This window comes from Hyposmocoma kahamanoa, unplaced genomic scaffold, assembly GCF_003589595.1.
Source record: "Hyposmocoma kahamanoa isolate Upper Pololo Valley unplaced genomic scaffold, ASM358959v1 94, whole genome shotgun sequence".
NCBI classification, from domain to species: Eukaryota; Metazoa; Arthropoda; class Insecta; order Lepidoptera; family Cosmopterigidae; genus Hyposmocoma; species Hyposmocoma kahamanoa.
Genome location: NW_020654878.1, coordinates 11,796,065 through 11,813,654, shown reverse-complemented (window position 1 = coordinate 11,813,654; position 17,590 = coordinate 11,796,065). Strand labels below are relative to the sequence as shown.

The 17,590-nt window shown below is 36.2% G+C and overlaps 2 protein-coding genes across 2 annotated transcripts in view; one reads left to right on the top strand and one right to left on the bottom strand.

Moving 5' to 3' along the window:
* Positions 1–147, top strand: part of LOC113238008 (ATP-dependent RNA helicase DDX18-like) — a 20,298-nt gene extending 20,151 nt beyond the window's left edge. The window contains exon 7 of the mRNA XM_026474724.1: positions 94–147. Within this exon, the coding sequence (XP_026330509.1) occupies positions 94–147 (54 nt within the window). The remainder of the gene's footprint in view (positions 1–93) is intronic.
* An 803-nt stretch (positions 148–950) lies between these two features.
* Positions 951–4,105, bottom strand: LOC113237871 (zinc finger and BTB domain-containing protein 43-like). The gene is made up of 4 exons (XM_026474570.1): positions 3,901–4,105; positions 3,534–3,679; positions 2,345–2,942; positions 951–1,968 (listed from the first exon to the last, which is right to left on the bottom strand). The coding sequence occupies exons 1-4, from the start codon at positions 4,103–4,105 to the stop codon at positions 1,649–1,651; spliced, it is 1,269 nt and encodes a 422-aa protein (XP_026330355.1). The 3' UTR covers positions 951–1,648.
* Positions 4,106–17,590: the final 13,485 nt, after the last annotated feature.

Here is a 17,590-nt window from a genome sequence, read left to right as displayed (position 1 = left end):
CCAAAATAGCTAAGACTTGCAATCATAGGATTATTGCTCTGTAACTACTACTGTACTGTAGTACTAAAGTAATATTGGTTTGTATGACTACAGATATTGGATTCAGCAAGAAACATAGACCTAGAAAAAGAGATGCGGCGTTGTTAGCAGCTAAAGGCGATTCAGCGTCGAAGAAAATAAGATTTTATAATAATAGTACTAAGATGTAATGTTTAGGCACATTATAATTTTATGTGTTGTCAATAGTATAAATTCAATAAAACACTTGCAGATAGTACACTTTCTTATTATTCCATACTAAAAGATCATTCACAGGTTATCTTAGAAACTTAAAATGAATCAAAATCTAAACTGCTTGACTAGACGAAACTTAATTAAAATTAGCTCATAATTCACAAAAAAAAACTAAGGAAATTGATGAATAGTTCAAATTATGGATAAATATAGGAACTTTACATTTGTTAGTCTAGACTTACGTATTTACAATTATGTATACTTGTATTTTTATTTAGGGGAGATATTCATTTCGTAGATGTTGTTTCTAGTTAATTTTTCATAGCAATCCTCGTGATTGTGGTGATGATTTATAGCATATATCATGCTGTCAATTGTTTCTATAGTAGCTGGACACCGATTAAGAGAAAAGTACTGCACACACCGCCACGATGTTTTGCCGTGCGTAGTTGAATGTTTCGTGTACACAAAGTTCATATGCACTAGTTGTTTGTGACCTTTTCTGCTGTAGATGTATTTGTAGCGAACAGGCAAGTGTTGGTTTTCGCTCGATTCGTTCGAATTCATTACTAAGGAGAGAGCACCTGTGAATAATAAATTGGTATGTTAGAAAAGTGAAAATTACCAAATATACCAGGACAATATCAATAAAAAAACAATGAAACATGTGTCTGTCTTTTCAAAATTTATTGAGATATGAATATAAAAATATGTTCCTTATAAGCCACACTTATCAACATCACACATTATAAAATAGCAAAATCTCAGAGCTTACTTGAATGATTATGTCATCATAATCTATCAATAATTGAGCTAACAATCCATAAATTTTGAATTAAAAACCTTTTAAAATTCTGGAATGTAAACCTCAAATTAGCATTTTGTTTCATAAGCAAAATTACAATCAACTTGTTCTTAAGAGATCATTATAATAAAAATGGGTAAAAAAAATATAAACACTAAAGCCTACTTTACAATCAGCTGACAAAATGAGTTACAAAATCCTTAATACAAAAATAGACTAGAAAATGAGCAATAGAAGTCTTTTATATGTTCAGTATGGCAGAAAAATGATGGCACGAAATTAAAATGGATACATTTTTACTTTTTTTGCTCATAAAAATAATTATTCTGTATTTAATTGGCACTTGAGAGCTAACCATCATTATCACAGTTAATTACTTATTTTATTGTGCTTCATGATTACATAAATTCTGCATCTTATACACTAATTTCATGAAACATACTTCTTTTGATTATATCATCCTATTGGTCCCCAAGCTAGTTTTGAACCTATGATTCATAATTTTCTGTGTAACCCAGGGCTCCAACAGCCAAATTATGTAAAAGTATGTTTTAAAAATAGTCTTACAACTCCTCTACAGAGGACCTAAGTAAAATACTAAAATATATTTTAAGCTGCATAATAGTCGCCTTGAAACTGAGATACTTTGAGTATATCATTAAAGTGTATTTGGAAGCAGGGGCTTTTGCAGAAGGGCAACTCGCAAGCACTACACATGAATCTTGTATCTCGTCGCTTTCCGATTTTCCAGCAGAGTCTGCAAGATCTCTGGGGATATTTCTTTTTCCCATCCTCTTTCTGGGGGATTGTTATCAGCTGATGTTCCATGCGCCTTGGAAACTCCTGTGTGTTGGTTCGCAGCATTTCAGGCACCTTACCGTTCACTAAGTTTTTAAGATCCATGAACAAAGAATTCAAACTGGGGCAATCTGAAAGCACGATGGGCATTTTCATTACTTGTATCCTATCAAAATGTAAACTTTATTCAAAATTTACTATGTTGAAAATGCCATCGTGTTTTCAAGTATTGACAGGATTGCAAAAGAAAAAAAGGTAAGTTTATGAATGAAAAATTAATAAATGATTGCATTTTCAACACAATCTAATCTAATTATATTATATTCAAGAAAATAGTGGGTGTAAACTGCACAAAATTCATGATACTACATAAAGATAAGCATTAGTAAGCAAAGGAACACTACACTACTATTAAAATATGTGCACTTGTGCTTAATTGTTTATAGAAGTATGATGCACAAACTCCTAAATACAGTGTAGAAGCAGCAGACAATCTAAGATACTTACTATCCTGAGGAGACTGATAGCCCACAGGCATTGGTAAATCCTTCTTCAAATCTCTTGATCCGTCAAAACTTTTAGGCGTAGTGCAGACAGCTGGGTCAGTGACTATAATATCCATGTCATCGCATTCTGTTTTCAATTCCAATGCATTAGAAGTTTGGTCTTTACATTTATCATTAATCTCTTTGTTCATATTTATTTGCTGCTTAAGAGGTGACGAAATATCTAATGGACCTTCATCGTAAAAATCTTTACGATTTACATCTTCAAAATTACTACTTTGTAACAGAAAATTGTTTGGTTTATTGTATTTTTCTCTCATTTTAATCCTTTTTCCTGTGTTCATAAGATCTGAGTAGTAACTCTTGGATACAAATTCATCAGATTTACGTTTTAAATTGCTAAGTTTCTGTAGTTTTTCAATAAACTCCTTTTGTTTGAGTATCTCCATACTCATATCTGTTAGGGTTGCATCCTCATTTGTAGTTTCAAATGTTTCAGAGTCGGGTTCGGTGCTCCTATCAAGTCTATTGTTTTGAGTCTCCAAGCTATGCTTTGTGGACTCTTGTTCGGACTCTTTCTCACTCTCATCATCTTCAGTCTGCATTAAAAAAGACACTTTATTAGTTTTTGAAATAAACGCTTACAATAATAAATAAATCTAAAAAGAATTTTAGAACTTTTTATTATTAGACAACTGCTAGTAGGCTTGATGACCCTTCAATTTAAGTTTTTTTAATAATTTCAAGTGATGGGATGAACAAATCGTGTGCCTGATGGTAAGCTACACGCCTGTCCATAACAGTTGCAGTGCCACTAAAAGCTTTAAATCACAAAGACTGCACTGAAGCTGCACCTGTCACCCTGAGATGTAAGTTGACAAGTGTCATGTGGGAATGAAACCATTTTTCTGGATTTAAATCGCATAGTCAACCGTGACCATGGGACCTGTAAAGGGCCCAAAACATTGGTTTGTTTGAAATAACAAATATATGGGATTTAAACTGAAAATATAGTTTCATTTCCTATATGTAACAATCGCGATAACCGAAGAACTCGATAAGTGTCATGTGCCTGTAATTTTACCAGCACCCTTACCCTTCAAGTTACCTGTGGGGCCACTTTTTGATTATTACTTTGAATTTATGTTACAACTGAGATTCTAAAGAAAATAAGATCATAGAAAATTAACCTCTTTGTTAGTCAATCCTTTAATCTGTAACACTTCAGCTGTGCCTATAAAACTAGTGAGATCCTCCCTTTTCACGCTCACTTCTCCGTGGTACATAAACTGTAGTAAATCCCTCATAGCTTTGTGTGTCACATCTCTTAGTACAACTGAAAATAAAATAGCCATATTACAGTACACACAAATTCTTGTTGAATTAAAACATGTACACTTCTGATGATGTATTTTAAAGAAAAAAATCAGACCTTTTAGAATATCTAATTGGCTCTATTACATATATCTAACATTGAATAAGCATGAATATAATTATAAATATGAATACAAGTTGCTTCGAAGAAATATTTTGTTACAGTGGAAACATGTTACGTACTTATAGGATGTTGACACGGATTCATTTGAAACATTTTCTTGAAATAAGGCGAACATATTGATAGTATACACTTGTGAGCCTGCAGCAAGTGTCCTTCCACAGCGATTGTCACATCGACGAATTCACCGTTTCCCAGTAAACCGGCGAAACCTTTCGTTAGGTTTCCGTGAAAATTGTTCCAAGACAATGAGAATTGTTGGTCCATTTCTAACCACTTTTACGTTACATCTGAAACGGTATTTATGTACTATTTCGTGTAATATACGCAACCATTCATTTATGTTCACTGAAGAACACTTTAGTAACAATTTTTATATGTAAATTGTTTAATTTAATCCATATTTTTTTTGTTAAAAACTGTGGCACTATGATGTGATGTGAACGAATTTGACAGTAGCGCGGCGCGTCGCCTAGTGATGTGGTATTCACGATTAAATTTCAATTTACGTTTGTCGTTTGAGTTTAGTGATGTTCACGGTTATTGATTTTTAGTAAAATATTTTATATCGAGTTCATATATTTTTCCCGATTGCCAAACATTGGAAATGAAACGATTTTTTCGAAACTTGTTCGAAAGTAAACTCTGGGTCGTATTCCAGAAATGCTCAAGTCAGCACTTGAGTATAATTTCAGCCCTAGAAATCATACCCAAGTCCTTGCCATTAGGGTCGTGTTTCCAGTGCTTGAAATCATACTCAAGTGCTGACTTGAGCATTGAATAGAGTTCTGGTATAAGACCCAAGGATGGGAAAAAAATGATGTGCTGTTGACAACAAAATAAATCAAATCATTATTTTTATTTAAAGCACTACGGTGCTTTAAAAGCTCTAAAAGCTCATTTGCGTGGAAAGACTTTTTATCATATTGGCAATGTTTCAAGGGTGCACAACCCGTGGCTGCCTTGTTTTCCCTTTCAATTTATTTTATTTCGATTTATTATATTCCCTTTCGATGGCGGCAATAAACAACAGTAATTGGAATTTTTTATTCCATTTGTTATTACTGGCAACTACTGGGATATTTTAAATTCCATTTGTCGCCAGTCAGTGGGAACAAAGCTTAGAGGATGAAAAAAAAATAAAAGAAACTATGGAACAAAGCCAGTGGGGAATTGGGAATAAGCCAAAAAAATATACATGCAACCACTGTTATTATTATTATTATCATTATTATTATTATACTCTTAGAATAATAACGCATAGAATGATAGTTTCATATCAAACGAACTGTCACAAGTGAGGCAAAAATCTAATTTATGTAGGCTAGTTTTAGTAGTAGGTTAATTTTCGGTTTTCGTGAATATTTATATAAAAATACAAGTTGAAACGCGTTACTTCCTTGTGGAATGTGATGTTAGTATCTATTTTATGTTTGTCTGACGTATTTTTACTCTCATTTACCGTACATTTCGTCATTTTTAGCTAAAATTCTTGATCTGTTCGCGGTGCAAGTTGACCTTGAGCACTGAAGGCCCGCCCGCTCGTGTAGGCCCTTTGGGCGCGCTTCAATTTGCCTCACTTAGCGTGTGCGGACTAGGTTTGTATGCGTTATTATTCTAAGATTATACTATATATAGCTGGATTACCACTGACTGATTGACTGACCCAGTCATTTAGATGATTGTTCTCCTAGAAGGAGTCGTGGTGGGTAAAAATGATGTACGGGAGTCGTGATTGGATGGCTCCGGTGAGTACCAGAAAAATCTGAAATCTTCGAAAAGTGGACTTCATCAGGTGCGACCCCGGCTGCGCGGCTAAAGTATTACATCTACCGGCAGGGTCGTCGAACTAAAATTGACCGCCATCTTGATCAGTTTCTACCGGAAGTGAAAAAATTCGAAATTCGAATAAACAAGATGGCCGCCATACAAATTTCAGAGCCTTATAGCTCGGCAAGTATTGGAGATAGGCAGGGGGTGCTCGACTAAATGTCATAGAGAGCGGTGCGGGTCAACTGTCAGTGACAAAATTTTTTCAAGATGGCTGATTCAAAATGGCGGCTCCAAAAAAAGGAGGTCCGATCCGGTTGAACTTTGGCATGCGGCCGTGTATGGGGCCCTCAATGCGAATATGAAGTCGAAATTTCGATTCCGCCATTTTCCAAGATGGCCGCCATACATGTGAATTTTCTGACCTTTGGCGTCATTTTTCTTTTGGCGTAAAAATAATGTAGGTGAATTATGGTCAGACGGGCTTATCAAATATCAGAAGGCAACGAAATCTCCGAAACGTGCTCCGCATTAGGTAGGATCCAACTGCCCAGCTAACGTATACGTTGTGGCAAAGTCTCCAAACAAATGTCTATCCACACCCTAGGCAGTTCCTACCAAGAGTGAAAAAAATTCAAAATTCGAAAAATAAAATGGTCACCATACAAATTTTGGGAGCCCGTATCTCGACAATTATTGGAGATAGGTAGATCGTGTTCAAACTAATATTATAGAGGGCGATAAGAGGTAACTGGATTTGCGGTCAAGTACTTTATTCTGCCATTTTCCAATATGGCCGTCATACATTTTCCACAGTCCACCATATTCCGAAGCCTATATCTCGCCGACTGTTGGAGATAGATGAGAGGCGCTCAAACGAATTCCGTACAGAATAGTACGAGACGACTGTAGGTAAAAAAATACTCGCCGAGCTATAGGGCTCTGAAATTTGTATGGCGGCCATCTTGTTTATTCGAATTTTGACTAAGATGGCGGCCATTTTTAGTTCGACAATCTTGCCGGTAGGTGTTATACTTTAGCCGCGCAGCCGGGGTCCCACCTGATGCAGTCCATTTTTCGAAGGTTTCGGATTTTTCTGGTACTCACTGGAGCCATCCGACCACGACTCCCGTACATCATTCTTACCCACCACGACTCCTTCTGGGAGAACAATTATCTAAGTGAGTGGGTCAGTGGTAATCAAGGTTTCTATAGTATAATAATAGTACATACTTATAAGGTTACTACTAACAAATTATGGATCTTGCGGTTTTATCTGAAAAGTTTTTTTTTATATATATAAAGGTATACAGTTGGATTTAAGTCTTAAGTGTCAAGCTTGACGTGCTCTTGACCCTGTACAACAATAATAATAAACACAAAAATGGTCTGATTTCAGTTTCGCGTGTGGACACAGCGAGTGTGGTTTGAAGGAAAAAAAAGTGAAAGACAATGGTAATGCCACAAGTAATCAAGATGATGGTTGTTGTGGACAGCGAAAAAGGGTAGATAGGTATATCTGTTCTCAGAGCTGTCCACTCAACCGTGAAGGTATCTGTACCTTTACCCAGGCACTAACAGTTGTTGCAATAAAAATTTATTATTAACACCTTTAGCACTCCTTCGAGTATTCTCGAATAACAAACAACTATTTCACCCTTAATGCTCATAAAGTTAGCCGTGCTTTATTCAAGTGTACGTACAGTCAAGAGCACATCAAGCTTAACACTTTGTACTTTGGACTGTTCTTATCGTAAGCGGCATAGAGTTGGATTCAAGTCTTAAATGTCAAGCTTGACGTGCTCCTGACCCTGTACCTACTAATTTGTATGAAAACCAAGCGTGACATATTTTTTGTATCCACTATGACGTCACAAGAACAATTTAGAGAGGAAACCTCCTTCCGCTCGTTCTAAATCGATTGATTGAAGGGAATACGCGTAAACACGCGTATTCCATATAATTATTCGATTTTAAATAGAATAATTTTTGTTCGAGTATTTGTTGATTACAAGTAGTCGTAATAATAATATAGTAGAAAAATACTAGAATAAGATAGTTAAGTCCTTTATTTTACTTGCTTTTAAAAAATGTTGATTACTTAAAAAAAAATTGAGACTTTAATTTTTAATCGACTTCAAATATTAAAATTATTGTCCTTCCCATAAAATGAGCTTATTATATAATTAACATCTTTTTGAAATAAAAGATCTTATCGATTAACTTATATAATGAAAACGCACGCCAATATAGTATATAATAATTAATCAAATTGATGAATGGCAAGACAAATGAAAATGTTAATAAGATTTTACTATATTTTGTCAGCACAAAATATGGTAAAATCTTATTAATCAAAAGAGATTTACTTAATGACGGCCTCGTGTGAAATTTTTGTGATTTGTTATACGTTCTCGGATTATTAACTCTGCTACTATGCATATTTGGATAGCATCTTAGGTGGGATAAGCTAGACTACCTTCGTCCTCGAAAGCAAGGAACTCTTAACTATGACCAGCGCACTGCTGATTCTTTGCATCATATTTTTTTGTATTACTCGTACTACATATCCGGCGATGTAGGTGGGTCAATCAACTTTTATTTGTCCGACGGCCAACTCAATATGTCCCAGACAAAGTGAGACTACTAACAAGAATTCTTTAAGTCTATAATTGTTTTATGTATGGTTTTCTTAAAATAAATACTAAAATAAATATATCATTAACCAACTCAAACCCCAAATCTTTACTAAATCATCAAAATTATCCATTATTTAATGGTTGTCCGATTGACCTAAAACTTCGATCCATAGTATTAATGTTTGTCCTCAAGTAACTGTCGCACCATGATATTTCATACTACGAACGAAAATAATATCCACCAATTATTTGTAATTACATATTTAAACATTATGATTATAACTGTTGTCAAAAAAACGTATCGATATTTTTTATTTTATCTATTTTAGGATTTTTTTGCATCAAGTTTTGGTCCCCATAAAATCTTACGTGGCTTAAGTCTATTGGACAACCGGTAAAAAGTTCTAGCAACAATACAGAGATGGTGCGATAGCTATAATGATAAACACCTATTCTTACCAGCAAGAGAACACACTTAGCGTCGTATTCTAGAACTCTACTCAATGCTCAAATCAGGATTTGAGTATGGTTTAAAGCACTCGAAATCATACTCAAGTCCCATTAGGGTCGTATTTCCAGTGCGTGTGTTGCCAGTGCAATCCTGACTTGAGTATAGCAGTGAGCACTGAAAATTATACTCAAGTCCTTGCCATTAAGGTCGTATTTCCAGTGATTGAAATCATACACAAGTCTGCTCAAATCCTGACTTGAATTCAGTAGAGTTCTGGAATACGACCCTTAGTCGCCGTCTTGATTTCGGTGAAACCGTGGCATCAGTTGGCCGAGTTGCGCTTAAGAGAGTGGGTGTGTTTATTGTGTCCCCCGGACCACCACAAGAATATATAAGAAATAGGTAAATAGATTGTTATATCATACTGAATTACGGTGCAACAGATTCTATTTACTCTTGGTTTCATTGGGAGAGTGATATAAAAGACACAAAACCTCGCTTCTTGCTCAGGTAGCTTAAATTTAAAAAAAGTCCCTTGGACAACCTGTCGTCTGGACAACCAAATTGGTTGTCCGTGTGACATTATCAGTTGTCCAATTCATGTAGTTTGATTCTTTATATAATAAAACTACAATTTTCTTTGGTTTATTTGTTTAAAATACTTGTTCTATATGATTTTTGGAATTTATTTTATGGAATGGAAATATCTGAAAAGAAGCAATCTTTTGTTACATAGTGCCAAGTTCGATCATGTGCACCGCATAGGTTCCAAGCTTGCCTCTTACCCAGCAGGTAGCAAATCCTTTTGCTCCCTGGCCAAAGTGGTCCAAAGTAATTTTTATCTCCCATCTTTGCCACCTCTGCTGAGACCGGATGGCACCTTGGCCCATACTGCAGAAGAGAAGGCGAATCTCTTTGTCTCACGCTTTGCAGAGAGTTCGCGTCTGGATACCGCAGGCAACCTACCACCTACCTTATCTCAGGCTGACTGCACTATGGCGCCAGTTCGCATACGCCAAAAAAATGTACTTACTTACTAGAACTCTACGGAATCTTGACTAGAATAAAGCTAACGGGTACAGATGGAATTCCAGCAGTAGTCCTACGTAACTGTGCGCCTGAGTTGTCTTCTGTTCTCATACGCCTGTATCGCTTCTCACTTGAGACTAGTGTAGTTTCCAGGTCGTGGAAGCTTGCAAACGTGCAACCTGTGCCCACAAAAGGAAGCAGAGCTGACCCTATCAACTATAAACCTATCTCAGTCACTTTCATACTCTGCAAGACTATGGAACGTGTATTCAACAACCGTTTCCTGTCATACCTTGAAGACAACGACCTTCTCGGTGATCGCCAATATGGATTCCGACGAGGGCGATCTACTGGGGATTTCTTGTGTATGCCTATCACATATGGAGCGAGGCTATAGAAAAGGAAGGCGAAGCACTTGCAGTGTCTTTGGGCATTTCTAGTCTTTGACAGGGTCTGGCACGCAAGCCTTATAAGTAAGCTTCCATGTTATGGGCTTCCCACTAACCTTTGCAATTGGATCGCGGATTTCTTGAGCGAACGTTCCATTTGAGTGATCTTAGAAGGCTACTCTTCCGAACATCGGGCGATAGATGCCCCTCAAGGTTCTGTACTGTCTGCAACACTCTTTCTACTGCATATCAATGATATGTTAATTCCAGGTACTTATACGTATGCTGGTGACAGCACAGTTGTAGAAAGGTACTTGACTAATGCAAGGGTCCGTAGCGAGGAAATCCAATCTTGTCGAGAGTTTATAGTTAGCCATTTGGATTTGACATTCAGGGCCGTCTCCGATTGGGGCGATGCCAATCTTGTCAAATTTAATACAATCAAAATGCAGGCGTGTCTATTCTCCACAAAACAGGTCCCTTTGAGCTGAATCCGACTTTTCGTGATATATCCATACCGATAGCCGACCGTCTCCAGCTACTTGGAATGGACCTGTCGTCCAATCTGAATTTCGACAGATACATTGAATCTATGGCCAAAAGTGCATCCAGGAAGCTTGGCATCCTTTCCAGGGTGAGGCGTTACTTCACACCGGGACAGTTGCTTTAGCTGTATCAAGCACAAGTTCGGTCGTATGGAGTACTGCTGCCACCTTTGGGATGGCTCTGCTATATACCAACTGGCCACATTGGATTCAATTGACAAGCGTGTCAAGAGGTGACTCGGAATTAGTAGAGGCGAAGCTGCAGAGCCTTGAACACCGCCGTAAAGTTGCCTGCTTATCGGTATTTTACAGGATATATCACGGGGAGTGTGTCAAGGAATTACACGATTTAAGTCCGCCTTCCCCTTTCCATCATCGGGGGACTAGACGTATGCTTGGATTCCACCCATATGTTGTGGATATTCGAAAGATTCGCACAAAATGTTACGCTTCCACATTTATGTGGCGATTTGGCGAACGGTTATGGGGTGGAATTCACTGCCTGCAGACTTGTTCCCTGAACGTTGTAACTTGGACTTTTTCAAGGCGAGATCGAATAGGCATTATTTAGGTGTGCATGCTCCATCGTCGACCTCATCGTCATTTTTCATCAGGTGAGAAGAAGGTCAAATGCGCTCTTACATTTGAATAAAAAAAAGTTGATTATCTTCGTATTTAGTTTTAATATTATTGATAGCGTAGATTTCATTGCTTCTTAGTTGCTTATTGTTCTGTTAAAAAACTTCTGTTATTATGTTGTTTGACAAGTTTTTTGTTTCATGTCTAATTGCTTCTTCACTGCAAGAACTGATGTTATATTATGTAACTGATGGACCATTGCATACAATGTTTTCCACAGAGTGATAGTTTTAACGAGACTGTTTATTAAAATATCTAAGTGTACTTTACTTAGTATAAGTTGTGTAGTTGATTAAAAGACTAATATTGTTTTAAGGATGTTGATTATCTTCGGAGGTACACTCGTTGCTTCGGAGTTGCCTTTATTGTAATATTTTAGATAAAGTTGATTGCTTCTTAGGCACTTAAAATATTTCTATTATTACTCTATTCTATTACTACTATTGCTTCTTCATGGCAAGAATTGATATTATGTTATGTAACTGATTGACCATTTTCGTAAATTTTTCTTTTTGTTCCTTAACTATATTCATTTGGAATAACACGAAATGTAGGCATTAGAAGTTTTGATATTTCCTTTGGACAACCAAACATGCCTATTGGACAACCCGACTGTCTCCATGTTTAACAATAACATTATCCACCTTTTTTTTACAAAGCACAAAAATTTTCAGTAATCTTTAAGAGATAAATAACACAGTATGAAAAAAATTTGTCTGTTGTTTTTTATAATATTCGTTAAATTTTTATTGAATTGATATTCAATTATTTTTTGTGAAATTACTCCACTAGTTTGTTATAATTATTATTACAAAGATCGAACACTCAGAAAAAACACTCAGAAAAAAAAATTCCTTCGATCCGGTCGGATTCGAACCGACGTCTTCTTGCATACCGTGCTAGACGCTATACCAACTAAGCCACGGAACGAATTCTTGTTCATCATACACTCATTTAAAAAAATTGTCTTGCCCAGACTCAAAAGTTCTTAACTAAAATTATTTCAGGAAACTAACACTGACTAAAAAGTCATCGTCAGTTCTCCAAAATCGTGTATAAATAACTTTCAGGCTCAGGTTCTTAATTGTTATCGTGTACTTTCATATAAACATACCCACAGATAATATCAGGCTATTTATATATTCAAATTCGATAGTCGCACTTAAACTCGCTTGTAGGTTTTTGTTCATATATGAGTTAAATAAGAATTGGGTAGTATTTAATGAGAATGATTTGCTCGACATTGTCGATCGACTGTAACGATTGAAAATTATAGACGTTTTCGAGGAGTTTTAGAGTGCTTATTACGAATGTAGCATTAATTTTTAAATCCAAGATGGTTGACAACAAATTTCAAAAATGTATTTTTGGTAAACCATAAGGAAATGGCATGTATATCTGAATACAAGATGGGGGACAAGACTTCTAATTCTTCGTCTTCTAATTCTTTGCCATCTTGGATTTAGAAATATGTGCTATATTCCGAATGAGCAGCCCCTAATACCTTGAAAACGACACCCAACTTGGCATTATTCGAAAAGTCATGTCCGCCATCTTGGATTTAGAAATAAGTGCTATATTCCTAATGAGCAGCCCCAAATACCTCGAAAACGTTCCCCAACTTGCCATTATATGAAAAATCGTGGCCGCCATCTTGGATTTAGAAATGAGTGCCATATTCGTAATGAGCACCTCGAATACCTCGAAAACGATTCCCATATTGCATTTATTTGAAAAGACGTGGCCGCCATCTTGGATTTAGAAATGAGAAAAGTCGTGTCCGCCTTCGTGTATTCAGATATAAATGCCATTTCCATAAGGATTACCAAAAATAAATTTTTGAAAATTCCTGTCACTTGACGTTGTCGATCAACAGTAACGATCGACAAAATCGAGCATATCTGTAGGCACCTGATCGACAGTAACGATCGACAAAATCGAGCAAATCTGTAGGCACCTCTAACTTAACGATGAATTAAGCAAGATACAATTTCCCCACTTTTCAGGGAAATGTTATTCCATGGCATCATTATTCGTATATTTGTGTGCGTGCCGACGAGCGTAAATACAAGTTGCTTACGCCTACATGAATTTGATTTTTGCGTCACTTGTGACAGTTCGTTTTTTATGAAACTATCATTCTATGCGTTATTATTCTAAGGTTTTAACGTTACAAGTAAGCTTACTTTAAGCGCGTTATGGTACGAAAAGTTAATATAAGGTTAAAGTAATATTGTTTTAAGAGGTTGTGGTAGGCCCCCTGAGGTTCGTCCTTATATCCATCCTCTAAGGGTTCGTCTGTGGCTCCCTTAGAGGATGGAAAAAACATGTGGCTATAATATATAATGGCATATTTTTTTCCATCCTTTATGGTAGCTCCCTTAGAGGATGGAAAAAAATTAGTCTAAGGTAGCTCCCCATTTTTGACATTTTCAAAATCAGACAGAAACATGCTTTAACGTTACAAAGAAGCTAGATCACCATATGAAAGAGATCGATCAACGTTTCACTTAAATCGCTGGTGGCCGTGCATCCCTAGTGTTTTGTTCACCCAGTATTTTTTTTATAGATTTATTTAAATAAAACAAAAAAATGTTACATATTGCACTTTATTTGTGATTATAAGCCAGTGTTTTGTTTCTTATGAAATCTTCTTGAAATCCGACATATTTTTTCTTTGATTTTGTTTTCGTGACTTGAAAACTGTATAATTATTTCCATTTCTCCTACACTACAACAACGACAAAACACGCGCAATATATGTTTTTCTCACAATGTAAAATGTTATAGGTAACAAGTTCAGCTTTTTGATAAAATACTCACCCATAATTCGTCAGTCGTTAATGTCATTACCAGTCCTGCAAATTTTTATATACCGCATTTTTTTATCTATCTTATGTATATGAAATATACAAATAATCTCTATTGAAAATTTTACTTTTCATCATGTTCATATTGTAATTTAATATGTGATTGTTTTAAGGCTCAATTTTTATTGCGGCAGCACGGAGTGGAAGCGAATTTTTGTAACGATATTGTACACACGCCGGCTCATCAAGCTACACATTGACGTATCTTGTTCCGTTGCACTGGAGGCGATTTTGGAACAAAAATGTGTAATCTGGTGTGCTCATAGATTTAATATATAATCTATGGGTGTGCCCTTGTCCGTACATAGCATAATTTAACTAACTAATAACTAATATAATATAATAATAAAATAAAATAAAATAAGTAATAAAATAATAATAACTAATAACTTTATGGTCAATTGTGTAAAATACAAACTAGATATGAGCTAAAATCTTTTGCGGAATGCGCGAGTATACACAATTGACCATAAAGTTCATTATGCTATATACAATATCGTTACAAAAATTCGCTTCCATTCCTTTTCGCCGCAATATAAATTGAGCCTTGTATAGTTTATTATATATTTCTATACATTCTGCGATTTTTAGTAATTGGTATAAGTAACACGTATCAGTCTAAGAAAGAGAAGTTCCTACGTACCCAGTTTTAGTTAGTTAGGGTCTTTTGTCGGTAGGTTCCCCAACAATTATTTACATTACGACTGGAAAAAATATACAAATCAAACAAATTCATCAATTAGCTAAGAAGTAATCATAAGGTAGATATGTAGGCAAGCACATAAAACGCGTAGTTAGTCGACGGGTGGACCTCCAATTAATTAAGTTCGAAGTTGCACAAGAGCCTAGTCACCCTATTCTCCGAGATAGCCCAAGCGTGACGCGGCACTTTTAATTTTCTGGTGTCACGAGTTATAGCAGTCTCCCTACAGTGTTGAAGGAAAAGTATGCGATGAATGGGCTTCTTATTAAAAGTGTAGAAAAGTTTCATCAAGACAAAGTTCCTTCTGTATTGTGTTGTTAACACCATAATATAACGCGCTGTGTTCATACCCGCTGGCGCTCTCTAAGTAGAGTTTTACTTAGTTGTAGAAAGATGCTGTTAATTGATAAGCTTTATGTTCTTATCAAGTAACTATTTGTGGGTGTTTAGTTTAGTTTTATTTAAACAATAACGAATGGAAACTTTAGTTAAACCAAGCGTTACTAAGTTTTGAAATGACGAATAGCTTTTACTTAATATCTTCAAGTGGGGGTTGTACTCGTCGGAACTATAGAATAATTCCCCTTTGGTGACACACACTATGACTTTATAAACAATATTTATTATACTAACATAATAATTGACTAATATTAGTTAATATAATGTGTATGTGTCATTATTATTACTAATATTAGTTGAGTATAATATATTGATAATAATATTGAGTGTATATGCAAAATATGTACATATATTTTGAAAAAGGCTGATTCTTTTCAGATTAAACTTTTATTTGTCACAACAGTTTGAATAAGTTGGTTAATGGATGTTTATGTTCGTGTTCGCAAATATGACACAATTTGCGTCGTCTAAGCATTAAGTTTTCTGACGCGTTTAAATTGTATAGAAATGCGGTCACCTTTTAAATTGTATAGAAATGCGGTCACCCTTTTAATTTGTATAGAAATGCGGTTACCTAGATGTGGTTGAGATTTTTGCAAACAAGACAACCTCAGTGGTCTAACGGTTTCTACTGTGGAGCCTGAGGCGGTTCCGGGTTCGATTCCCGGTAGGAACAAATTGGGAAATTAACTTTTCTAAATTGGTTCTGGTCTGGGTGTTCTGGGAAGTGCCGCAGAATGAATTCCGTTGCTCTGGTATTCATAGTGTTGGTGAATCGTGCCATTAATTGATATTATTTTGTTAGAAAACTTACGTTGCTTCAATAAGAATTAGTTTTATCGAAATAATAAATAAATCGATATCGTCATCATCGAATCAACGGGACGCGAACGGGCGGCCGCCATTACTAAAAACCACCTCTGACTTGAAAAGACGTGGTTTTGTTTGGATTGATAGTGAAAGATCTTATAATATAATTTATAACAGTCACTGGAGTCTCATTTCTATGTCTACTAGGGAAATCCCACAGTAGTACCAGGAATCCCCTAGTTTGAGTCCAGGCAGAATTGGTGGGGCTGTCTAGCACATAAAAAAAAGATTTATCTAAGACTGTCGTAGCAGAGTTCTTGTGAACTAGATTGTATGTATTATGCCAGCGGGACGAGCAAATTTTGTGATATATCTCTTTTTGACCGGAGTTGACCAACGCATTGGAATTTCGGTACGTGTATAAGTACCTACATACTAACTAGATTCGATACAAAATATAGCAGGCGCATCCACACTGAAAAACAATAATACAGTGTACCAATGGCAGTTAAACTAACAACTAAATAATTGGAAAAGTGTGTTTATGCGGTATAGTCTGGTCCGCTGGCGCGGTCACTCGCGAGCCTGCCGTTGACAGGTAATCGATGCGCTGCTAGTTTATTTGGCTATCGGTCCAGCTTTCGACATGTGTATCTACTCGATACAATCGCTCCCAAAACGATACGGTGATGATTCCGAGCGAATTCGATTATGTTGTCTTTGATGGCCTATAAATAAAGAGCTATGGGCTGTAAGCGACATGCAAGTAGGAAGTCGGTGCTCGTAACGTAACTTTGATTTACTTAGATACAAAATTATATTGGAGGGTTATTCTATTACATTCAGTCCCATAAAACGTAGATTAGGAAAATTAGAAAGTTTACATCACTTCATCCCGACCTGGATACTCGCATTATTATATATAACAATGTAAGTTGTGTTCGTTGTCATTTATGTAACTAACGGTGTAATAATAAGACAGTTTTTTTTATAAGTAAATGCTTACTTTAAGTTTTTCTAGTCTCAGATGAACGTTGAAAACTCTATTTTAGTTCGCTAACCACCTTTCGCCGCCAAGTTTTGGCGCCTATCAGCTGGATTTATCCGACGTACCTACTCCAACTACCTCGCAAAGGCGTCGCTTGCAAACTTGCATAGAGTTATGGACTCGTCTCTGAAAATAGTTCAGTGGTTAGCGTGAAATATAATGAGAATGAATAGTTTGATATCTGACATCGCAAACACACACGCACACGCACACACACACACACACACACACACATACACACACACACACACACACACACACACACACACACACACACACACAAACACACACACACAAACTTTTCGATTTTGCCATCGGGTTAAGCAGTGACACAGTCTTCCTACGATCCTGACACACATCTTTTACCTCATCAACAACTTTCAGTAGCAGTGGAGCTCCTCGTGAAAGAGTTCGTCCAGGGAAGTACTGCCACCTCTTTTTTTTTTTTTTTTTTTTTTTT

Excerpts from the sequence above, each read along its gene's own strand:
- LOC113237871 (XM_026474570.1), bottom strand. The coding sequence starts at position 4,105 with ATGGACCAACAATTCTCATTGTCTTGGAACAATTTTCACGGAAACCTA. Across the intron at positions 3,680-3,900 it reads TCCGTGTCAACATCCTATAA|TTGTACTAAGAGATGTGACA; the intron begins GTACGTAACATG and ends TTTTATTTTCAG. Across the intron at positions 2,943-3,533 it reads AAGGATTGACTAACAAAGAG|ACTGAAGATGATGAGAGTGA; the intron begins GTTAATTTTCTA and ends TTTTTAATGCAG.